Source organism: Amia ocellicauda, chromosome 9 (genome assembly GCF_036373705.1).
Source record: "Amia ocellicauda isolate fAmiCal2 chromosome 9, fAmiCal2.hap1, whole genome shotgun sequence".
Taxonomy (NCBI): Eukaryota; Metazoa; Chordata; class Actinopteri; order Amiiformes; family Amiidae; genus Amia; species Amia ocellicauda.
The window spans coordinates 14,086,274-14,110,399 of NC_089858.1; the positions used below are offsets into that span (position 1 = coordinate 14,086,274).

The following is a 24,126-nucleotide window of genomic DNA, read 5'->3' on the forward strand; positions in this document are numbered from 1 at the left end:
TTAAGGGTGTGTTGGGGGGTGGGGGGGGTGGGGGGGGTCCAATGGCCTGGTCCTCATGGCCAGGTCATCGTTCCCTCAGCCAAGCCAGTACATTTGGTTTAGTTTATTTAACCCTACTTACCTTCTGGTACATACATCTATCGGGGATTGTCCGAACTCTGGAAGGCTGATCCTAGCCCTGCTTACAGGACATCTACAGTATGTTCTACAGTACGTTATTCACTGTATCTTACCGGCACTGACCTGTCCTGTGTTTTTAAAAGCAGTTTTTCAGTAAAGATGTACCTGGTTTTAATCAGAGCACTGGTCTGAGTCTTATTTATCCCTGCTCACACTGACACTCACTCCCTCCCAGTACACTGACTGACTGACTGACTGACTGACTGACTGACTGACTGATACACCGAATGGCTGACTGACTGGCCATCCCTTTGAGAGTCAGTCTATTGGACCAGACCGGACAAACCGACATCCTGTAAGTTTTTAATTATTGTTATTGTTAGTAGCAGCAGTGTTTTTAACCTCAGAGTGAGAGAGTCGGAGAGCTAGTGAGACGGGACCTTAGGGCATGAAAAGTATTTGTTTTATGACTCAATGGCGTAATTTCTGTAAAAAGCACAAAGATTTTATGAACAGCAGCTTTGGAAGTGGGGGCGGAGGAATGAAAGGGACTTTTTGACTTTTAACTACATTTATTGACCAATAACAGAATAAAGAATAATAATATGCAGATATTCTGACATAAATAAACAGGGTGGCCTCCAGAGGAGGAGGCAATCAGAGGAAGAGCGGGAGAGAGATGGGGAGAGAGGGGTGTCTGAAAGGCCCGTGCCCTCTCCCTCACCTGCCTTTGCTCCCCTCCCCTCCACACTCAGTTCGCTGTGCCGTGTGTCTGCCAGACCCACAGACTGCATTGACCTGTATCAATCTGCACTGCGCTGTTAATGAGAAACAGTAACTGCGTGACCATGGAGAGAGGAGGATAGATACAGAGAGATGGGGGGGGGTGGAAGGAGAAAGAGGGAGGGAGAGAGAAGGATGGCAGGCAGTGCTTACTGGTCTTTGGTCCAGCTGAGTTTTCAGTTTCTTCATGGCTCCCCTAATTGGAGTAATTATAATTAAATGGCTTAATTAGGCAGGAGTCAGCAATTCAGATTTTAAACTTTTTTGGGGGGGACTCTCCAGTCTCCTGCTGACCTTTAACCCCACACCTATGAGTAAGAGTGAGATACACTCAGTCAAACACATGCGATTCTCCTTATCTCTCTTTTTCCCTATCTTACTATTCCTCTCTCCCTCTTGCATCTGTTCCCTTCTCCCTTTCTCTTTCTCTCTCTGCAGTGTGAAGGTTAATTGGGTTGACCCCTGACGGCCCCAGAGCCGCCCGATCGATCAACTGACTGGGAAAAGTCAGCGCAGATCAAAGAACGACAGAAAGAGGGAGGAAGAGAGAAACGGGGTGTGTGGGTTACAAGAATAGAAGGAAGAGAGGAAAGGACAGGAATGTGGGGAGAATTGAAGAGAGAAGGTGCATACTGTACTTCATTATGTTATGTACTGTCTGATTCCTGTGTTCCTGTATGTTTTGTGTGATTGATATATCTTGTCATTATTCGTGAATGTGACAGGCGTGGGCATGCGGGGGGGAGGCTGTCACTCCTGCCTCCAGCAAGGAAAGCTGTCACTGCACCACAACACCACCACCAACAATACTGACACGACAGGCCTGATTCTTTGTGTCACTTATCATCAATACTTTTCTTTGTTTCCATGTCTCTGTGTTTGCCTGTTTGTGGCAATAGCTCTCAGAGTTTCTGTCTCTCTGTCTGTCTCTCTGTCTGCTGCTTGTCTGTCTAGCATCTGGACAAGAACAGTGCATAACTAAATAAGTAAACGCATAAATCAATAAATGAAAGACTTCATATTTGTGGGTCAGCGAACAGAAGACAAAGCTCCCTTCCTATAGCTCTCTCTTCATCTCCAATATATTCTATATATACACGTATAGAGGCGAGGGGGGGGAGAGCTGTTGTTTGAAGAGACAGAGAGTGCCCTAGTTAAAAGCAGGCCCCTGGGACACTGAGCTCCAGCAGAGCACTCATTACCAGCCACTGTCTCCATCTCCCTGCCTCATTCTCACGTGCCCCCCCACCACTGTCTCCATCTCTCCACCTGTCTCTCTCTCTCTGTCCCCATCTCTACCTGCCTCTCTCTTTCTCTCTCTCCCCCCTTCCCACATCTCTCTCCCTTCCCCATCTATCCCTACCTCTCCCCAATTCTCTCTCTCCCTTCTGCATCTTTGTCCCTGTTTATTTGTACCTCTACTTCTCTGTCTCTCCCCTTCTCCAGAGTATCACATACTCAGAAACATACTCGTGTACACACACACACACACACACACACACACACACACACACAATTATACTTCTTTGTGCGGCTCTCAACAACATTCCTCTCCCTCCCTCTCTCCTGCTCCATTTTTCTGTGTAAAAGTTGCCAGTTCTGCACATTACAGTGACAGGCCGACAGACATACAGGCACACAGAGGACAAGGAAAAGAGAAAGAAAGAGAAACAGCTGCTGAATCAAACCTTTAAAAAAAATGATGGATGTACTTATTTATTTATTTGTATATTTATTTATTTCATTATATATTTATAGTGTTATTTTGCTGACACGTTCCTCAGCTCCCCAGGGACGCTGGCTCAGATCAGGTGGGCCGGTGGGGGACTGGGGAACTGGGTTAGGGGGGGTGGTTATTAAAATAGCAGAAGGCAGGTGAGTGCTCTGTGAAAACAAACACAAATAGTACAGCCCCACTCCTGTGCTGTGCTGTGCTGTGCTGTGATTTGAAGTGATGGGGCAGGGGGGCTGCCCCTGTGACAATGTGACAATCCATGTGCTGGACACCATTGCCCCTCCCACCTCACCAAGCTGAGACACACTGGGAAAGGTCAGGACTGAGTGAGGGAAGGAGGAAGAGGAAATTGCCTTTCTCTCTTTGTTTTGTTTGTTTTTGTCAAACACCGTGTTTGTGTGTGTGTGCTGGTTAACACTCTCTGACACCTATTGTGCATGTGTGTGTCTATACATACACTGTGGATGTGTATATAATGTGTGTATGTGTATGTACACTTTACTTTATGTATGTAGATGGAAGGCGAGGGAGCGTGGGATCAGCAGTTATCTGTAGGCAGCAGCAGGTCTGATTAAACACAGCGATTAACAAACTGGAGAGAGAGAGAGAGAGAATGGACAGCCTGAGGGACAGTGTATTCAGTCATTGCAGCTGATGATGAAGGGGGGAAGCTGGGTAAATAAGGTTATGGGAGGGGGTGGAATGAAGGGAAAGATAAATATATTATTCCTGTCTGTCTGTCTTTCTTTGAAATCTATTTTACATATTTATTTAATCTTATTTATTGCTTTAAGAGAGCACAAAATATAGATAGAGAGAGATGGAGAAGGAGAGAGGGATGGAAAGAGAGAGAGGGATGAACATGCCACAGACAAGCACGAGAACCATCAGTCAATCAAGAGATGAGCAGAGAGAGGGATCAGATTGACGCTGATGGATGGGTCTCCGGGCTGTCAGTGGCTGCACTCAGAAACCAGGGTAAGGGGGTTCTCTGGCCTGGGGAGCAGGATGACAGTGAGGGAGGGTCTGTGATGTCGGATGCAGACTGAAAGCCCTCACACAGCTCCAGTGTTGCTCTGACTGACCCCGTCCCTCTGTCTCTGTGCCATTCATGCTCTCCCACTCATCCCTCCACCCCCTCCCTCCTCAGCACCTGAGATAATGGAAAGTAGAGTAAACACAGCTCTCTTTCTATACTCTCATTTATCATGTTTTCTCTCTCCCTCCCTCTCTCTCCCTCTCTCTCCCTCTCTCCCTCTCTGTCACCCATGCACCCTCCCTTCTTCTTTGAGTGACTGAGAGAGAGGGAGAGGGAGAGAGACATCTGGTGGTGCAGAGGCACAAGACACAACATCCCACTGCAGAACACACCCCCACAAACAGCTATCTGCTAAACAACACCCCCCCACACAGACACACACCCACTCTCACAGACATTCACGCACTCACACACACAGCTATCTGCTAAACAACACACACCCACACAGATACACACTCACAGACACACAGCTATGTGCTAAACAGCACACACACACCAATGCACACAGACATGCGCACACTCTCACAGTCACGGACACTCACTCATTCACAGCAGGTATATTAAAGATGCTATCGGGCTCAGTGTGGCTGGGCTGTGTGATGTGTTTTTAACCGCCCTGAAGAGAAAGAAACCCATTGGGCTCATAGGACAGGACGCTGGGGGACAGACAGATAGGACAATGATAGGCAGAGAGAGAGGAAGACTGAATTAAAAAAAGAGTTAAAGTCCAGAAAGAATAACAATTACAGAAGTTTACCCCAGCCCTTGTATTTTCATAGTTGTGTGACAGAGAAAGAGTTAGAGTCAGAGGGAGAGAGGCCAGGGACAGACAGGCCAGCAGACTGGGCACCCTGCCCAGCTGCAGAGCTGAGCCACAGTGACCTTCTCTGCGGGAGGAGCCCAGGACTGTCTGACACACTGCTCTGCTACCCTCTGTGCTTCTCCCACTCCTTCCCTTCCTTCCTTTCTCCCCCTCATCATCTGTTCCTGCTCACAAAGGCAAACCAGAGGAGAGAGTGTGGTGGTTAGGTATGATGTCACCTGGCACACCTGTGTCCCTTGTACCTGGGAATTATTGCCCTGGAAGAAACCTGACCTACTTCACACAGCAAGAGCATCTCCACTTCCTGCCAGAAATGTGAGTGTGTGTGTGTGTGTGTGTGTGTGTGTGTGTGTGTGTGCGAACGTGTGTCTGTATGTATGTGAGACTGCATTAATGTTAATGATGACGATAAGAAGAAATAAATAGATGAACTAAACGTAATAAAATTAACTGAGTTAATGAATGAATACTAAATGAACAAATACAGCCATACACATTTCCATGAATACATGTATACATGAATACAGACAGACGTGTGTCTCACAGTCCTGGTTAGTGCTGCAGGGGCCATCAGTGCACACACACACACTGTATTTTCTCACTGAGTAAGTAAGTCAGTACTGGCCACTGTGATGTCATCGGTAGCCAGCCAACCAGGTGAGAGAAAGGAAGGGACAGAGCATGTGTACTCTGTGATGTCATTGGTGAATAGCCAGCCAGGTGGGAGAGAGAGGGGTGGAAGGAGGGACAGAGCATGTGTGTGCTCTGTGATGCCAAGGCTGACTTACATAGAATGGGTGAATGAGAAAGTGGAGAGAATGGAGGAAATATAGCATTGTTTTACAATCTTCATTGTGTGTGTGTGTATGTATTCCCATCATTAACAGGGTACATTTCTATTCAATGTATATTGTTACTCATCTATCTATCTGTTTATCTTATCTTATTTATTTATTTAATTAGTTTGTAATGTTATGCCAGTGGCCTTTAGTATATTTCTCTCTTCCCCCCCTCCCGACCCACTCCTCCACACCCCCAACCCCACACACACACTGTATTTTCTCACTGACTGAGTAAGTCAGTACTGACCACTGTGATGTCATTGGTAGCCAGCCAACCTGGGGAGAGAAAGGAAGGGACAGAGCATGTGTACTCTGTGATGTCATTGGTGAATAGCCAGCCAGGTGGGAGAGAGAGGGGTGGAAGGAGGGACAGAGCATGTGTGTGCTCTGTGATGCCAAGGCTGACTTACATAGAATGGGTGAATGAGAAAGTGGAGAGAATGGAGGAAATATAGCATTGTTTTACAATCTTCATTGTGTGTGTGTGTATGTATTCCCATCATTAACAGGGTACATTTCTATTCAATGTATATTGTTACTCATCTATCTATCTGTTTATCTTATCTTATTTATTTATTTAATTAGTTTGTAATGTTATGCCAGTGGCCTTTAGTATATTTCTCTCTTCCCCCCCTCCCGACCCACTCCTCCACACCCCCAACCCCACACACACACTGTATTTTCTCACTGACTGAGTAAGTCAGTACTGACCACTGTGATGTCATTGGTAGCCAGCCAACCTGGGGAGAGAGAGAGAGAGAGAGAGAGAGAGAGGGAGAGGGAGGGAGGGAGGGAGGAAGGAAGGGACATAGCATATGTGTGCTCTGTGATGCCAAGGCTGACTCGTCTACAATGGGTGAATGAGAAGGTGGAGATAGGAATGGAGGAAATCTAGCATTTTATTAAAATTTTCATACCCATACCCATACCCACACCCACATACTCACACAGTCACACATTCTGGACAGGCAGTGGAGCCCAGGGTTGAAAATATATACAAAATAACTAACCAAGTAACATAAATAAATCAATTAATCCAGTAACTGGATGCATTGGTGAATTAAAAAGTAAAATAAACAATTAAATGTTCCCAGATTTTTAGCTGTAACACTGCACTTTCTCCTGGCACGCGCTCTTTGGAGTGGATTCAAGTAATATCGATCATACAAAACCTTGGCCTGATGCTCTTGCTTTATTGGCCAGATGGCTTATTCTGTTGAGCAGGATGCAACCTGACCCTCTGTCATTTACTAATTGGACATATGCAAAATCTTAAACTTGACAAAATACACTAGAAGAGGCTCTACTGATGGCTTTTACTTTTACTCCATTCCCAAACTGCTCTGATGAACTGCAGCTTCCTACCTGTGAAACTGGCCCTAATTAGCCTTTATTTGGAACACTATGTACAACTGTACCTTGTTTGTTTTGAGGCAGAGAACTGTCTTTTTTATTTCTTTCTCTTTCACTTTCTTTCTATAAATACATGTGTAAGATCATGCTGTATAATACATTATGTTCTGTTCTGAAAATTGTTGTAAAAAAAGTCAGTCAACAGAATTGTATATGTACAAAAATGAAGAAATGAAGAAATACATTCATATTTTAATAAACGAATTGACTGCATGGCTGAATGAATGAATGCATGATTGATTGATTGAATGAACAACTAAATTAAATAAAAGGAGCGAGCACGCATTAGGTCCGTGCTGGGGGGAGGGGGGGGGGTGTAGTGGAGCGCTGCAGACGGGTAAGGGAGTTTAGGAGGACAAATGGGAATTGATTTTTCCAGCAGAGGAAGAAGGGAGGGGGGTGCGATATGGAGTGTTATTTCATCGGGGAGGGGATGAGTAATGGGGTGTACGGAGCTGTGAGGGAGGGGCGGTGCTGTAATAAAGCAGGTTATCTGGTGTCGGCTCTTCACTAACAGTCTGCAGTAGTGCGAGCAGCAGCACTACCATTACCACAGCAGGAGCCCTGTCATTAATACACTAGCAGTAGCACTATCATTAACACAGTAGCAGCCCCATCATTAATGCTGCAGCAGTAGTAGTTATGGGTTTGTCACCTATGTGTCAAGGTGTCCTTCACAGTTCATGAGCAACAGGGACGCACTGTAGTGTGTGGAGGGAGTCAGACTGCTGCCCAGACTGGAGGCTCAGTCTGGCCCAGCGCAGCGCACAGCTCAGAGCTGCACGGAACCAAAGAGAACTGTCCTTCATTATTATTTGTTATTATCATTACCTGTATTATTGTTGTTGTTGTTATCTTCACCATCTGTGTCAATGTTAGTATCATCTTTAAAAATAATAATAATAAAATAAATTCCTCATATTTGCCTATTATTGTGATTTATATTATTTTTTTATGCAGTGTGTCAGTGTAAAAACCTCTCTCTCATTCCCTCCTGGAAATCTCTGGTCTGAATGCAGCCCTGTGCTGTGTCTCCCCCTACAGGGCACTGCCAGAAGAGCAATGCACCCCCCACCCCTCAGTGCTGCAGGGCTATAAAACTCTGAGAGGCTCCACTTTAATCCTGACAGCCGAGATTAACACACCAGCTCAGCCAGTGCACGCTGCAGTGCTCACACACACACACACCCTCGCTCACTCATTCAGAGAAAACAAATACTCAACCATTAACACCACCACTACTGTAACTCAATAAACAAATACACTAATAAATAATATTATGAAAATACAAACGAATAAACCAAAACTAATAAGAAATAAATTACTGTAATAAAGGGTCAGTGCCCACGCGGCTGCTCCCAGTCACAGCACTGCCAATAACCAGACCCACAGCCAGCAGCCAGTGCACTCAGCTCTCAGTACATGCTTTATTATTCTCATTCACATTCCAGAAGTCATTCATCATCGTCGTCTGTGCGGCAGACCAGTACAGTACAATACAGAGCAGTACAGAACAGCACAGTGCAGTCAGATACAACACGGAGCAGTACAGTACAGTCAAACAGTCGACTGGAGCAGTAGAGTGCAGTCAGGAGCAGCTGCACTGGGAGCAGAGAGTCAGTCAGAACAGCTGAAAGACAAAGAAATTATCTCTGACCCTAAATCAAAATCACAAATCACACTGTCCGCCTGGATCTGGACAATCATCGTCGGGGCTGAGTTGCAGCAAAAGGATTGGGAAGTTTGAGCAGTGTAGCACACCCTCACCACCAGGGGCACTTCTCACTGCACTGCGCACAAGCTCGCTCTTCTCTCTCCTCCTCCTTCCCTCACAAACATTCCCTCTCTTTCTCAGCCTCTGTCTCTTTCTCTTCCACTCTCCCTCTCCCCCTCTCCCTCCCTGGGTCTGTCAGTGTCATATCCAAAGGCTCAGCCCAAGGTGTGGGTGAGTGCATGCGGCTGCAGTAATTTCATCCCTCCTCTCTCTCTGCTTTCCTCTCTCTGTCTGAGTGGCTTCATGCTGTGGATGTGTGCCTCTGCATGTGTGTGCGCGTGTGTGTGTGTGTCTGTGTATGTGTGTGTGTCTTGGCCCTGAGGGCAGGCACAGGTGACACAAGCAGTTCTCCTGCTGTGCTGTCACCCAGTGGACAGGGGGCGCCACCGGGGCGCTACAGAACGAGAGTGGAGTCCGGCCTCACGACTCCACCATCCACACTGCCTGCCGGTCCTGGAGAGAGAGAGAGAAGGGGGGAGGAGGAGGATTAGGGAGGAAGAGAGATGGACAGTGTCAATCAATACGTTTTTTCTTTCCATTATTTCATACAGAATTCATACTGTCTGCCTGTCTCTGTGTACAAGATACACACACACACACACACACACACACACACACACAACACAACTCTCTCTCTGTCTCACCTGGTCGCTGGTAGAGTAGGTGGTGTTCTCAATGCTGTCCTGAGGGTCGTCCTGGGCCATCTGCAACCGGGGGATCACTACCCTTTCCTGGGGGGAGAGGGGAGAGAGAGAATAGTATAATTAAAGTCTATCATCCTGTTTTTTGTGTTTGTTTGTATTTCAGTCTCACTGTCACTGTCACTCACTCAATCACTCACACCCTCCTCAGTCTCACCGTGTCGCTGGTGTTGTAGGTGGTGTTGTCGAACCCGCCGAAGCTCTCGGTGCTGCTCAGCGGCCCTCGCCCGCGCAGACGGAAGTAAAACACCAGCAGGGCAGCCAGCGTTGCCAGGAGCACCAGCAACACCAGGACTGACACCACTATCTCTGCAGTATTGTCACTGCGGGTACTGTCTGCAGGGCAGGGGAGAGAACAGAAAACTGGTGTCATGATCCAGCAAGAGACATGGACCTGAGCAGAAGACCCGTCTCTCAGCCCAGTGTGGCACAGAGAGCAGCTCAGACTGCTCACCCCAGTTAAAAGAGGAGACCCTCACCTGTGGCTTCAGAGGAACAGATCTGTCTGTAAATGTTAAATGCATGATTTCTGTATTTATTGTTCCCATTGCCCTGTTTCTGAGCACTGGGCCTGTCTGCCGATTAGTGATGCCAATAAAGATTTTTTGAATTTGAATTGAATTTAAACCGAGAGAGGTAGACAGGGAGACAGGCAGGCAGGAGAAGGTGGATGGCCGAGTGTCTGACCTGAGGGCAGCGGGTCCATCTGTTGTCCGGCACAGTTGACCCCGGGGATGAAGAGGACGTCATCAAGAGCCAGCGCCCCATTGAACCCCTTGCGCCCCTCCAGCACCATCTGACACAATTAACACACAATTAACTAATGAACTAGCCAAAGGCAAGTAACTCAGTTTTTGGCTCAGGGGTGAAGTGGTGGGGTGGGGGGTTATGAGGACGGGCATATAGGTATTTGTCCCCTGCATGAGCTTACTCTGCCCCCCCCAAACATACACCTATGCCCTTTACTGTGCCCATTCCCTGTACCCATGTCTGACTGTGTTGAAATTGGATTGTAAACTGCTTTGAGATTATTACATAATTTATTATTATTACTACTACTATTACTGTTATTGTTATTACTATTTTATTATTGCAATTATTGTTATTATAACTTTGTATTATATTTCTGGAATTTCTCTGACCTGGTACTCCACTGTGCTGACGATGTCCAGCTCGTAGCGTGTCCACAGTGGACTGCCCCCACCCCTCTGCTCCCACAGCTGGCGAGTCCCCTGTTCAGACAGCAGCAGAACCCGCAGCACCGCGCCATCTACAACCGCACACACCATCAAAGACACGCCATCACAGACATGTACACGCAAAATTGTCCAAACAAATGGATAGTTATTCATTTTAAAAATTGATCACAGGAGAGAGAAGAGGGAGCAGGGGGAGAGGAGAGAGGAGAGAGGGGAGGGAGCAGGGGGTAGTCTCACCGTGGACAGCTCTGTGTACCCAGAAGCTCAGGCAGGTTCCGGTCGTCGGGGGAAAGTGGGGGCTGAGCAGCCAAGCAGTTTGACCAGCCGTCGCCCGCTGAGAACTCGGCAGGAACAGGAAGTGACCTGAGGGACAGACACACAGAAAGATATAGAGTCTCAATAAGACAGGGAGGGGCGAAAACAGGACGGGGATATTCAGACACAGAGGGACCAAGTGAGTTTGTAAAGAGATAGAGAATGACAGTCAGAGAGACAGACAGATGGGGACAGTTTGACACAGGGACAGACAGAATGGGAGACAGCCAAAAGAACAAGCAATGGGCCGGGTGGTCAGGTCAGGTCAAGTTCAGCTTTACCTCGGGCATTCAGCAGGCTGTGGTCATGGGGGGGGGCGGGGTAGTAGCTCTGACTGTCCGCACTTGTCAATGTCCAGTCCAGCTGGTCCAGCACAGGGTCCTGAGTGTTACTCCAGCTGCATTGACCGCTTTCAAAATCACATACAGAGGCTGGAGACAGAGAGAGAGAGAGAGCAAGAGAGAAAGAGTGAGTTAGTAACTGCTCACTATCAGCAGGGATGAATAAAGCAAGATAATAACTATCTCGCTGACACTCTCCCTCTCTGTCCTCCCCAGTCCTTGTCCCTTGCTTCCCCAGTGCTCACCTGGTCCAGGGCAGGTATGGGGGATGTAGGTGATGTCATCAAGGGCGATGTATGCTTGGACTCCCCCCGCCCCCTCCGCTTCAAACACCAGCTGGAGCACACAGACCCAAGTAACTATTATTATTATCATCATCATCATCATGATCATCATCATCATCACTAATGCTACTTCTGTACAGAAGCGTCTCTAATATAATGAACCATTAGCAGCCATATCAAAAACAGTATTATTGGTACAATGCTTCTACTATTATTCCTGCTGCTGCAAATACACAGCTAAAAGAAACATTTTATTTTCCTGCAGCTCTTTGCTTCCCCCTGGTGGACAAGAGGCTGTATTTTTGCATTTTGCATTGCGTTTATACACTCACCTAAAGGATTATTAGGAACACCATACTAATACTGTGTTTGACCCCCTTTCGCCTTCAGAACTGCCTTAATTCTACGTGGCATTGATTCAACAAGGTGCTGAAAGCATTCTTTAGAAATGTTGGCCCGTATTGATAGGATAGCATCTTGCAGTTGATGGAGATTTGTGGGATGCACATCCAGGGCACGAAGCTCCCGTTCCACCACATCCCAAAGATGCTCTATTGGGTTGAGATCTGGTGACTGTGGGGGCCAGTTTAGTACAGTGAACTCATTGTCATGTTCAAGAAACCAATTTGAAATGATTCGACCTTTGTGACATGGTGCATTATCCTGCTGGAAGTAGCCATCAGAGGATGGGTACATGGTGGTCATAAAGGGATGGACATGGTCAGAAACAATGCTCAGGTAGGCCGTGGCATTTAAACGATGCCCAATTGGCACTAAGGGGCCTAAAGTGTGCCAAGAAAACATCCCCCACACCATTACACCACCACCACCAGCCTGCACAGTGGTAACAAGGCATGATGGATCCATGTTCTCATTCTGTTTACGCCAAATTCTGACTCTACCATCTGAATGTCTCAACAGAAATCGAGACTCATCAGACCAGGCAACATTTTTCCAGTCTTCAACTGTCCAATTTTGGTGAGCTTGTGCAAATTGTAGCCTCTTTTTCCTATTTGTAGTGGAGATGAGTGGTACCCGGTGGGGTCTTCTGCTGTTGTAGCCCATCCGCCTCAAGGTTGTACGTGTTGTGGCTTCACAAATGCTTTGCTGCATACCTCGGTTGTAACGAGTGGTTATTTCAGTCAAAGTTGCTCTTCTATCAGCTTGAATCAGTCGGCCCATTCTCCTCTGACCTCTAGCATCAACAAGGCATTTTCGCCCACAGGACTGCCGCATACTGGATGTTTTTCCCTTTTCACACCATTCTTTGTAAACCCTAGAAATGGTTGTGCGTGAAAATCCCAGTAACTGAGCAGATTGTGAAATACTCAGACCGGCCCGTCTGGCACCAACAACCATGCCACGCTCAAAATTGCTTAAATCACCTTTCTTTCCCATTCAGACATTCAGTTTGGAGTTCAGGAGATTGTCTTGACCAGTACCACACCCCTAAATGCATTGAAGCAACTGCCATGTGATTGGTTGGTTAGATAATTGCATTAATGAGAAATTGAACAGGTGTTCCTAATAATCCTTTAGGTGAGTGTATTTTGTCGCTCTGGATAAGGACGTCTGCCAATAAATAAGTAATAATAATAATAATAATTACAGCTAGTGCACAGTAAAGCACAGTGTTCTGCTTCACAGACTGTGCATCTGAACCACAATCCCAGTTCCATCACACAGCAGGGTCATCCAGTCCAAGTGTTACTGGGAACCGTGGGCTGGGCAGACTGGGCAGACGGGGCCTACCTGCCAATCTCTGGTGGTGCTGATGTTGACATTGCCGTGACGCCAGGCATTACCCTGGGAGACGTTGTCTGCAAACACCTGGACACGCCCCCCCCCCACCTCCTGCAGGAACACCCGCAGAGAGCCTGCATCACAACAACAACACAACAAAACAATATTACTGTCTCTGTGTAACAGTGCATCATAGTGTGTCAGTGTGCATGTATAACGATGTATATCGTCAGTGTGTATCAGTATCTCAGTGTCTAACAGTGTGAAACTGTCAGTGTGCCTCACCTGGCTTGTCTCCTCCCTTGTGGTACCAAAACTGCACACACTCCGGCCAGAGGGGGGCGCTCCTCTCCTCAGACCGCAGGACACTTACACTGCCGCTGGGCAGACTGGTGTCAGCTATCATATAGTACCCTGAGAGAGAGAGAGGGAGAAACTGTCAGACAAGAGGAAAGACAAGGGGAGAAACCCAAGGAGAGAGAGAGAGAGACAGAGAAATTGCCAGTACAGTATTGGGAAGGAAGGAGACCACAAGAGAAATGGAGAGAGAGGCTGAAAGAGAGAGAGAGAAAGAGAGAGAGACACACAGACACAGACAAGCAGCGAGAGAGACACACAGAGACACACAGACAGGCTCAGAGCGAGAGTCAGGCCCTGTCAGTACCGCGGTCAGTGCCCAGGCTGTGGTCACTTGGGGGGCCGGGCGTCACTTCCCCGGTGGCCCAGTTCTGTCTGACCCAACGCTCGTAGCCAGAGGAGGAGAAGCCGCAGTCCCAACCCTCGAAGGAGCAGCTGGTCTGGGTCGGGCAGGACTCTGTCACCATCACGTCATCCACAGCAACATGGCCATCAAAACCATCACGCACTGCCTCAAACACCAGCTGTGGGAGAGGGGGGGAGGTGAGGAGAGAGAGGGTGAGAGTAAGACAGAGGACAAAGTGAGGGTAACAGAAGGATACAGAGAGACACAGGGACACAGAGGGAAACACAGAGACACTGAGGGGCAGAGGGACATAGAGCTTTGGCAGGGGGGTACCTGGAAGTTTGGGGGGATGGGGGTGAGGAGGCAGTTGCCATGGTGCCAGGTGTTTCCGTGGGAGCCGCTGCGGGTCCAAAGGAGCAGCTCTTGGCCATCATTCACAGAACGTAACTTCACATTGAGAGATCCTGAGAGGGGAGAGAGGGAGAACAGGAGGAGGAGAGAATGAGGGAGATAGCATGTGTGACAGAAGCAGAGGTTAAAAATAAATAAATAAATAAATAAAAATACCTGGGATGTGGAACACTGGGGAAGGAGGAGTGTGACAGGGAGGGGGTTAATTGTCATTCCCTGTCTGCTTATGGACTGCAGGTGGTTGGGGTGATTGAGCAATTAAGGTCAATCAACCCCACCAACCTGACACATATAAATAGGGGTGGGGCAGAGGACAAAGAAAGAGTGTTGGGCCGGTAGCAAGGAAGCTGTTTTGAGCTGACGGTTTGGTTTGTTTTAACTGAGTAGTCAGTGGACCAGCCGGTGTTTTGTGTTGTAGTTATTTAGTATAAAACTTTGGTTAGCCCACGTGCCACATTTTTTTGGTTATTAGATCTGTAAATTGTGAAGTGTAAGATATTAGGAGCTGGGATTGTTGGGACCCGCCCTGAAGAGTGGGCGCAGTAAAGGTTGGGATCTGTCAGGTCACAGTAGGAGACCTGAGAAGAAAATAGTACTGTGAAGAAGAAAACAAGTAAATAAACTTTTCCCAACTAATCCCTGAACCCGTGGAGTACAGCCTGTTTTTTTCTGCCTCCCTTCGCACAAACGTAGAGGTAACAGTACCGGGAGAGTCCGGGCTTCGCACATGATATAGACAGCAGAGAAAGAGAGAGGGGAAAGCAGGGGGACGTGCAGCAGCTTCTCACTGAGACACTGATGCTGACACTGTAACACACTCTCTCCCTCACCCCGCCTCCCGCCTCACATCTCTATTCATCCCTCCATCCCTGCCCCCTTCCTCCCTTCATGATCTCCACGCTCCCTCCCTTCTCCCTATCTCTACCCTCTGCATCCCTCACTCACTCACCAGTCTGTGGCCCGTACAGTTGGTACCAGAAGGAGAGGCACAGGGAGGTGCTGGGGGTAGGCTGGGGGTAGGAGAGCAGCCTGCCAGTCAGCCCCCGCAGGGAGGGGGACCACAGGGGCACGGACACACTCACTCCTAGAGAGAGAGCGAGAGAGAGAGAGAGAGAGAGAGAGAGAGAGAGTTTTAGAAAACTTTATTGAACCAAGGACATGAAATTAAAAACCACAAAGACAACTCCACAATTCCACAGAGAAAAGAAAAAAGAAAAAAATGTCCAGTGACCAACACAGAGTGTGGAGGGACTTCACGTTCCTAGTAAGTGTATGAGATAGAGAGAGAGAGGGAGGGAGGAGTGTACCTGGACCGATGGTATGGTCAGACCCGTTTTCAAGGAACCAGTCGAAGCTGTCAGTCTGGTCCTGGTACCACCCACACAGACCAGCCTCGAAATTACAGGTCAGCTCTGTACACAGAACAACACTGACACACGGCTACACAACACAGACACCAACACTACAGAACACATAACACTGCTACACAAACACAAATGACCATTACACAATACAGAGCACTGACATCCTGCTACATTAGACCACTATACAAAACAGCTACACAAAGAGTTTAAAAGAGTGGCAAAAATAATTGGAATTGGAATTCGGAGTGGGTCTGAATTAGGGAAATGGAACTGAAAAAGTGGAATTGACCCCAACCCTGCTCACATCACTGACTCACAACACGCAACACTGCAACACTGCTCACTTTACTGACACAACGCTGCTAAACAACACTGTCACACACAGTACCTCTGGAATTGTCTGGCTCAGATATGTTACAGGTCAGGAACTCAAACTTATTAATTGCTATCAAGTGAGTTTCAGCCAGGAAGTCAGGCACATGACCTCTGACCTCCACCTGAGAGAGAGAGAGAGAGAGAGAGAGAGAGAGAGGCAAAGGGAGAGAGGCAAAGGGAGAGAGTGTAAACTGTCACTCTGCTCTGACAATCATTTCTAAATTCTGATCTCATGGTGATTTTGCTGTGACGCACCTGGAAGCCCCGCTCTCTGGCTCCGATGGTTACCATGGCGCTAAGCCACTGCCCCCCCGTGTTTCCCTGGTAGCGCCACACCTCCGAGCGCGTGCCGCGGTCCTGTTCTACCACATTCAGCGACAACATGCCTGAAACACACCAACACAGTCAGTCAGTCAGTCAGTCAGTCAGTGTGTCAGTGTGTCAGTGTGTCAGTCAGTCAGTCAATCAGTCAGTCAGTCATGTGTGTTGTGCGCAGGTCTACCTGGCCGTGTGGTGTTTCCCAAAGTGCCGTAGGAGAGGCGCAGGGAGCAGAAGGGGCCAGAGGGGCCAAGCACGGGGGTGAGAGCCCGGGCGGCAGTGGACACCTGGCCTGGGGCCGGTAACACCATCAGGTAACCTGTGGGGGAGAAACACTCCTGAACACTCCTGTATAGACGTTCACACAACTGAGTACATCTGGATACCTGTTTACACACACCTGTACACACCTGGGTACACTGTGCTGTTATGTGTGTCACTCAGTCAGTCAGGGCTGTTGTGTGCAGGAGCCCAATAATCATGCTAGAGCTCAGTTCAAACATCAGGACATACAGACTGACAGACAAACAGACTCAGTGTGAGGTGCAGCATCGGGTGCCCCCTGTGGCGGGTATGGGCAGTGCAATACCGTAGGTGGAGTTGCTTTCCCAGGAGAGATGGATCCATTGCCGGGTGCCCACGCTGCGGTCCGTCCAGCCCCCACTGCTGTCCTTAAAGTCTGTCCCTCCTGCAGGGACAAAGACTGTTACACACGAACACACACACTCTCATTCACACAAAGCACTGTTGCAAACTGAGCCCACACACAGACACACTCGCACACATACACAAAGACACTTTTACACACTGAACACTCACACAGGTGCACAGTGTTAAAGACAACACTGCACAGAAGGCCACACACACACAACACAATACATAGTGCCTTTCATTCTGGGCTCCCAGTCAGTTCCCCACCCCACCCTGCCCCTCCCCCTCACCGCACTGCGCCTCGTCCGAGCCGTCTCGACAGTGCTCCTTAAAATCACACACCAGTGTGTGTGCCACACACTCGCTGCTGGCGCACTGGAACTGGCCCTCTCCGCAGCTGTGATGGGGGGGCTTGACGGGCGGTAATGGTGGGGGGGGCTCTGGGGGTAGAGAGAGAAGGAGGGGGGAGGAGCAGTTATGTCACAGGTTCCTCCTGGTGGAGACGCAGGTGTGGTGCTGTTGAGGCAGTACAGGGTTGTGTTACCGAAATGAGCAGCTGTGACCTGCAGCCCGAGGCAGGAGCGCCCGATTGAAGGTCAGAAAGCATGCTTAAGGCAATGCATCTCAATTCCCTCCATCTGGGCCTAAGGCTTGGATGCAGGTCTGGACAGGCTGCTCGGTGCCTGGGCTTGTGCCAGGAGCCCTGCTTGAGTTGCACCAGTTTTGTGCACAATAAGGTCACAGTGGGCGGGGTCAGTGGTGCCTCCTGGCAGGACCGCTCAGTCCTTGACCACATTCTGGCGATACTCAAGACACACCTGGGCAAGACCTGTAATACAGCAGCCTGAACTCCTGGGCTGCTGAGCACTCTAGTTATTTTGCACTTTATTAAACTCTGCTTCCTTATGCTCCTGTGTGCTTATGTATTGTTGGCACTTCTGTTGTCACTTCACTTCTTCTCTCTCTCTTTAGCACACACCTGGGAACTAATTACTTACCTTGTTGAACTAGGATGTGTGCTTATAGTATTTTGAACTGATTGTACCACTACACTTTTGTAATGCTTTAAAATGTTTCTTGTGTAAACTGTAAGTTGCCCTGGATAAGGGTGTCTGGTAGTAAATAAATAATAATCTACCCACTAAGCACAATTTTATATAAAAGTGAAAAAAATTAATTTTGCTAAAAACAAATTGTTCTGATGTATTGTATACTTGTGTAACTCAGCAGGGACTGGAGCTTTTCAGCCAAAGGTTGGTGCATGGAAACCACAACTGTTGAGTTGCTGTGTGAGTATTTACACGCAGACTGACACTCTGCAGGGTTATGGTTTGCTCACCCTGAGAGTTGCGGCAGCCCGGAGACAGAATTAGGTCATCCACTGCCACCCCCCCGTACTGCCCCTCCCTCAGTGAGGCCATCACTATGATCTGAGAGTGAGAGTGAGAGAGAGAGAGAGAGAGAGAAAGAAAGAGAAAGAGAAAGAGGGAGGGGGAAGTTGCAATATTAGAAGGGGGGAGTTGTAATAGTATATAAATAATCTCACACACATACATACAAACTCAGTTTCAGTACCTGGAAGGTGGTGTTGACGACAAGGTCCACCTGACCTTTGACCCAGAGGTCGCCATACTCGCCCCCCTTCTCCAGCACAGGATACAGCTTCTCTGCAGTCATCACTATGACAGACAGCCCCCCCACCCGTGGACCAAACAGGTGATAGTACAGCACCAACTGGAGAGAAAGGGAAAGGGGAGGGAGAGAAGGAGGGGGCAAAGGAAGGGCAGGACAGAAAGAGGACAAGAACAGGAGGGGATGTTAGTATCTGACAGAGGACAGTGTTTCAATCCCCGCAACTTCTTGTCCTCCTTCCCTTAGTCAATCTCAGGCCGGCATACCCCGCAAGGGTTCGTGTCATTGGTGGGCTCCAGGACTGGGCTCTCCAGAGACGTCCAATCGGATTCATTGCTGGCTGCAGTGCTGATGTACAGGAAGTTCCCTGGTGGAGAGAGAGGTAGGGAGAGGTCAGTGAACCCTGAACCCTATTCCCTCCTTCCTATACTTTTCAAAAGCCCTCTCTTTCTCATGCTCTCTTTCTTTCTGTTTCTCCTATATTCCCTCCTTCCCCCTCTGCTCTATCTCCCTGTCCATCTGTCTGTTCATCTGTGTGTTACCCCCCCTTCTCTCCTCCTGATGTCACTTCGTACCCTGGTCAGTGTTGGTGGTGTGATCTCTGCCTGGCCCGGTCATGGGGTCAAAGGTTGCATGCAGGGACATCTGATTGGTGAGCTTCCATTTCAGGCTGGCCATCTTCATCTGTTGCCACTCACAGGTGCCATGCTCAAAGTCACACTTTCTGTACTCTCCTGCAGGGAGGGTGGCAGCAAGAGGTGTCAATCAAACCACAGCTTCCTGTAGGAACACACACCCATACAGATACAAACACTCTCCCTCCTTCCCTCCCACTCTCCCTCTCTCACCACAGAGCTCCCCTCTCTCATCGCTGTTGTCCCCGCAGTCGTCTGTGCCATCGCACAGCTTCTCGCTACTCACACAGCCCCCCCTGGCACACCGAACCTCCCCCTCAGTGCATGGACCCTGATCTGGCACTGAGAGAGAGAGAGAGGGAAAAATGGAGATTTGGTATTTTTAATTAGACAAACAGACTGGACAGAAGACACAGTGACATGCCTCACTAACACACTAACAAACAAAAACAAACAAAGACACGCTCACACTCTCAATCACTCACCTGGTAGGGCACAGTTCCTGAACTCCAGCTGATCAATGGCGACGGCACCAGGCTCGTGGGGGCCATGCTGGGAGTGCAGGCGCAGGATGAACCCCCTGGGGAGACGGCCGGGGAAGAAAGACGCATCCCTCCAGCCACGCACGCTGGACACGCCTGGGCGCCACACCAGTCCCCCCGCCCCCTCTGCCAACCGCCACACACTCGCCCATAGTGCTGTCCCCAACATACCCTCAGACACACCTGTGGACAGACACACAGATACTACTGACTGACTGACACACTGACAGAATTGCACTGCCTGGTTGACACACTGACAGAATTGAACAGAATGGATGACACACTGACAGAAATGCACTGACTTTCAGAGAACTGTAGTGATGGACTGACTGAGAGAGAGCAGCAGGGGGTGGGGTCAGATGAGAGTGGACTGTCACATGGCTGGGCAGGTGGGGCAGCAGGGGGGTGTTGTTCATACCTGAGTCCCACATGAAGTAACGCAGTCGAACCTCACAGCTGGCAGCAGCCTCTGACATTACTGGGGACTCCAGGAGGGCGACACTGCTGTGCTCAGAACTAGAAGACTGGACTGCCACAAACCAGCCTGGGGGAGGGAGGGAGGGAGAGAGAGAGAGAGGAGGGGAGAGAGTGCACAGTGTGTAGTGTGGTTACCTGCGTCAGTGCACAGTGTGTAGTGTGGTTAACTGCATCAGTGCACAGTGTGTAGTGTGTTTACCTGCATCAGTGCCCAGTGTGTAGTGTGTTTACCTGCATCAGTGCCCAGTGTGTAGTCAGAGAAGGGGGCGTTGTCCGGCAGGGTCTCGTGCCTCTGTCTCCTCTCCCAGGCCGTGGACGGGCCGGACCGGTCACTCCAGCCACACAATGACCTCTCAAAGTCGCACAGGAAATTCTGACCATAGCCTTGCACAGCGAGAGTGAGAGTGAGCACCACAGCACTGCACTGCCTTGTGGAGAATAGCAATGTACTGTCCTGTGAGCATGCCAGCATGTGTGCGCTTTTCTGTCAGTGTGTTTGTAGGTCAGTGTGTGTCAGTATGCATGCATATGTGTCTGTTCCTCTGAATGCATGTGAGAGTCTGTGTGCGTGAGTCTGTGAATGCATGTATGCATACAGTGTGTCTGTGTACATGCACACTCACCACACTTCCTCTCGTCGCTGCAGCCCTCGCAGTTGCACACAAAGTCACACAATGGCAGCCCACATGAGGTCACAGGGTCACCAAGCAGCGCCGAGCCAATCACTGCTCAACAGCGAGAACAAGTCACCAAACACAACCCGGCCTGACATCAAACACCAGACACCTACCGACTTAAGCAGCATTGTCTCACACTATCACTGAACTGCACCATCTCTACTGTGGGGGGAAGGTAGTCTGATTATTGAACTCTGATATTCTGTTAGTGTAAAATTACAGCTGTAAAAATTAAAATGTCCTCATCAGTCAAATTTAATCAGTTCTGATAACAGGCTAATTCTGTGCGCTGGGAGACTGTGCTCAGACACACACACACCTGTCCTACAGTGATAGCTGTGTTATCAGTCAGTGAAAGTGCAGAGGCATTAATGAGCCAAAGACTGCAGTTTATGAGCCCAAAGTTCAGGCAGCACATTCCACCTCATGGGCCTGCACCATTCTGACCAGTCCATTCCTCTGAAATGACTACTGCTTGTTCACTCAGCCATACTTTCCCCTCTGTTATTTTCCCATCTTCCTCCCTCTCCCCTTTCTCTCTCTGCACATTTCAGAGTCAAAGTGAGACACAGACTAAATGGGATAAACAAATACTGGGACAAGGAGAGAAAGACAGTGAGACACACATGGTGAGACAGCGAGAGAGATGGGGAGACAGACATGGCGTGCAGATTGAGAGACAGGGAGGTTCAAATGGGGAATCGGACATGGTGAGTAGACAGAAAGACAGACACGGTGAGAAGATTGAGAGAGACATGCCGAGACAAATAGCTTACCCCAGCTCTGGACACACAGTAGCAGCAGCAGGAGGAAGCTGCACAGACCAGACTTCATCCTGGAGACTGTCCCTGACACACACTGACACTCACTGATGAAGACTAATTCACACTGGTGTACAGACTACAGTGCGCTCTCAGAGACCCTCACTTTGCTCCACCCTCTTCTCTCGCTCTCTCTGATAACACCTGGACTTTAAAGCTATAGCAGAGGTTACGCAGTACAATGTCACTGATTGATACACGGTGCACATACTGATAACACCGTGTAACATTTTTTGTTTGTTTTTTTGTTAAGTGTTATTTCCTAATTGCTTATGCCAAAGCATAGAAAATGGCTATTATCCCCACAAACTTTGCTTTTATGACTAGGACAGTGGTATTTTGAAATTTACCTATTTCCAATTAGAAAACGGGCAAATGTGTGTCTTTTCGTTCACATAAAGTCAGAAAATTAGCATGTATTTATACTAAAGTAATACATAAATGACTACAAAAGATTTAGAAGTGAGTAGTTTTTCGAGATTTACGATTATACTGTAAATACTTTTGAGGCATATGCAATTAGGAAATAACACTTACTACCCAGGAACAAACATTGTGTTACATAGTGTATGTTCACGTACGGCGCAGACACACACACACACCAAACCTGACAAGAGTCCAATCATACAAGCAGAAAGACAGACACATAGACGGACGGACCGATAGACGGAGAGATGAGCAGACAGAGACACACACTTTTCCACCTCTCCCATTCAACCCCTCAACCCCATCAAGGGTTAACAAGACACCAATTCCTTCAACAAAGTACTTATTTCATAAATGTGTTAATCTCTCTCTCTCTCCTGAGATAGAACACAAGGTCAGAGAGGGAGCATGTCCACCCCCCACACACACTCACACAGTCCAGTTTTCAGACTCGGCAAGATATACATTTTTATTTTTTTATTACAGAATTGTATACCACAGAATGCCTCTTTGAATGAAAGATATATACAAAATAATCAAATTAAACCAACAACAACAAGAAAGTTTTAATTCAAGTGCAACGCTGACCCCTGCTGGGCGAGTCAGACTGTGCCTCTCAGGCTGTGCTCAGTGGGGATGAGTCTCTGTGATGCTGTACACACATCTTGTACACCACACTGTGTTCTCACACCCTGTCTGTCCTTCCTGCGTATCTGGTTCCGTCCAGTCTGCTCTGGTCTTGGTGTGTCAGTACCCCTCATCAGCCCATGTGACCTCATAGTCAGGGTAACGGGCCTGCAACTTCTCAGTGGCAACCGCATGGTTGGCTCGACCAAAACCCTGCCAGGGAGAGAGCGAGAGATGCATTTTCACAATTATTTGTTATTGTATTTATTCTATACTTTGTTGTATCTGTAAATGCTTTGACAACAATTGTGTAAAGCTCGTTTTTAATTTAAATTTGAGAGAGAGGTGGAGCTAAAACAGCTGATCTCTCTGCTCCATCAGTCAGAGCCCGATAGCTCCCAGTAAACTCAGTACAGTCCAGTCCAGTCCACTGTGCACTGGGACTGAGTTCAGGACCAGGTAATGCAGATCCAGGACCCGGACAGCACCCTGTTCCCCCTGCCCCCTCTCACCATAGAGTATCCATAGACATGTATCTTCTTGGCCTGGCTGTCATGCCTGATCCTACCCCCCCCAAGGCACTCACAGTCCAGCCCGCCACCGCGCTCGATCTCCTCTGCAACGCGGTCGTAGATGTCAGCTGGAGACAGGGGAGAGAAAGAGGGTTGTTCTTTAATGTACCTGTAAATGCTGTGGCAGAACCTGTGTAAACTTGTCCTGTCAATAAAGCTTGTTTTGAATTTGAGTCTGATCTGATAAGCACAGCAGCTGTAGAATTAGCGTGCATCCCAGTCCAGCATGCACTCTATGACACTGTACTGTATTCATTTATACTGCATTGTACTACACTAGATTACAATTCATTTCAATACACTGTACTCTATTACATAGTACTGCACTGGACTACTGTGCATTATTGTACTGCACAACTCTATTAACACTGCACTGTAATTCTCTATATTGTTCTGTACGGAAATGTGTTCACTGTATTATCTAATTCAGCAGGTCTCCCCGCAGCAGTAGCTGTAAATGGAGGTCGGGAGCAGCGTGAACACCATGAAAATAACGCTACGGGGTGCAGCTATAGCCTATACAGAGATTTACACACATTTGGCTTGCACACATCCCCACTCACCATGGTACTCGGCCCACGCGTACCCACGTACGATATCTTTACTAGGGGTCTCGTCACCTATCGCCGTAGTTTGGACCCGGATCAGTACGTATTTGAAGACCCCATTGGGGTCGATGTCCGCTTCGGCAATCGCAGCTAACCGGGCGCTCGCCATGACAGTGTGCACCGGCGTCTGCCCTCACCGCACTCACTTCCGGGTCTGACACTCACTGCCGCATTG

At 48.4% G+C, this 24,126-nt stretch overlaps 2 protein-coding genes across 2 annotated transcripts; both read right to left on the minus strand.

Annotated features, from left to right (window-relative positions):
- Positions 1-8,155: 8,155 nt before the first annotated feature.
- mamdc4 (MAM domain containing 4) lies at positions 8,156-21,801 on the minus strand. Its single transcript, XM_066713293.1, has 29 exons — positions 21,674-21,801; positions 20,844-20,945; positions 20,452-20,604; positions 20,162-20,287; positions 19,687-19,926; positions 19,415-19,543; positions 19,142-19,300; positions 18,833-18,933; positions 18,510-18,668; positions 18,274-18,364; positions 17,225-17,374; positions 16,873-16,971; positions 16,468-16,602; positions 16,221-16,351; positions 15,979-16,087; positions 15,534-15,638; positions 15,176-15,310; positions 14,149-14,279; positions 13,777-13,993; positions 13,398-13,526; positions 13,122-13,246; positions 11,331-11,421; positions 11,026-11,175; positions 10,667-10,792; positions 10,373-10,500; positions 9,918-10,026; positions 9,388-9,566; positions 9,174-9,260; positions 8,156-8,982 (listed from the first exon to the last, which is right to left on the minus strand). Exons 1-29 carry the CDS (start codon positions 21,729-21,731, stop codon positions 8,950-8,952), a joined length of 3,687 nt encoding a protein of 1,228 aa, XP_066569390.1. The 5' UTR covers positions 21,732-21,801; the 3' UTR covers positions 8,156-8,949.
- A 785-nt stretch (positions 21,802-22,586) lies between these two features.
- On the minus strand, positions 22,587-24,126 carry phpt1 (phosphohistidine phosphatase 1). Its single transcript, XM_066713294.1, has 3 exons — positions 23,907-24,126; positions 23,284-23,411; positions 22,587-22,984 (listed from the first exon to the last, which is right to left on the minus strand). The coding sequence occupies exons 1-3, from the start codon at positions 24,058-24,060 to the stop codon at positions 22,892-22,894; spliced, it is 375 nt and encodes a 124-aa protein (XP_066569391.1). The 5' UTR covers positions 24,061-24,126; the 3' UTR covers positions 22,587-22,891.

What these genes read in the sequence shown, in the direction of transcription:
- mamdc4 (XM_066713293.1), bottom strand. Translation starts at nt 21,731, where the DNA reads ATGAAGTCTGGTCTGTGCAGCTTCCTCCTGCTGCTGCTACTGTGTGTC. An exon ending in ATGACACGAACCCTTGCGGG is followed by an intron (nt 18,669 to 18,832) that starts GTATGCCGGCCT and finishes CTTTCTCTCCAG; the next exon opens with TTGGTGCTGTACTATCACCT. An exon ending in CAAGGGAGGAGACAAGCCAG is followed by an intron (nt 13,247 to 13,397) that starts GTGAGGCACACT and finishes GTTGTGATGCAG; the next exon opens with GCTCTCTGCGGGTGTTCCTG.
- phpt1 (XM_066713294.1), bottom strand. Translation starts at nt 24,060, where the DNA reads ATGGCGAGCGCCCGGTTAGCTGCGATTGCCGAAGCGGACATCGACCCC. An exon ending in CGCGTGGGCCGAGTACCATG is followed by an intron (nt 23,412 to 23,906) that starts GTGAGTGGGGAT and finishes CCCTGTCTCCAG; the next exon opens with CTGACATCTACGACCGCGTT. An exon ending in ATGTCTATGGATACTCTATG is followed by an intron (nt 22,985 to 23,283) that starts GTGAGAGGGGGC and finishes TCTCCCTGGCAG; the next exon opens with GGTTTTGGTCGAGCCAACCA.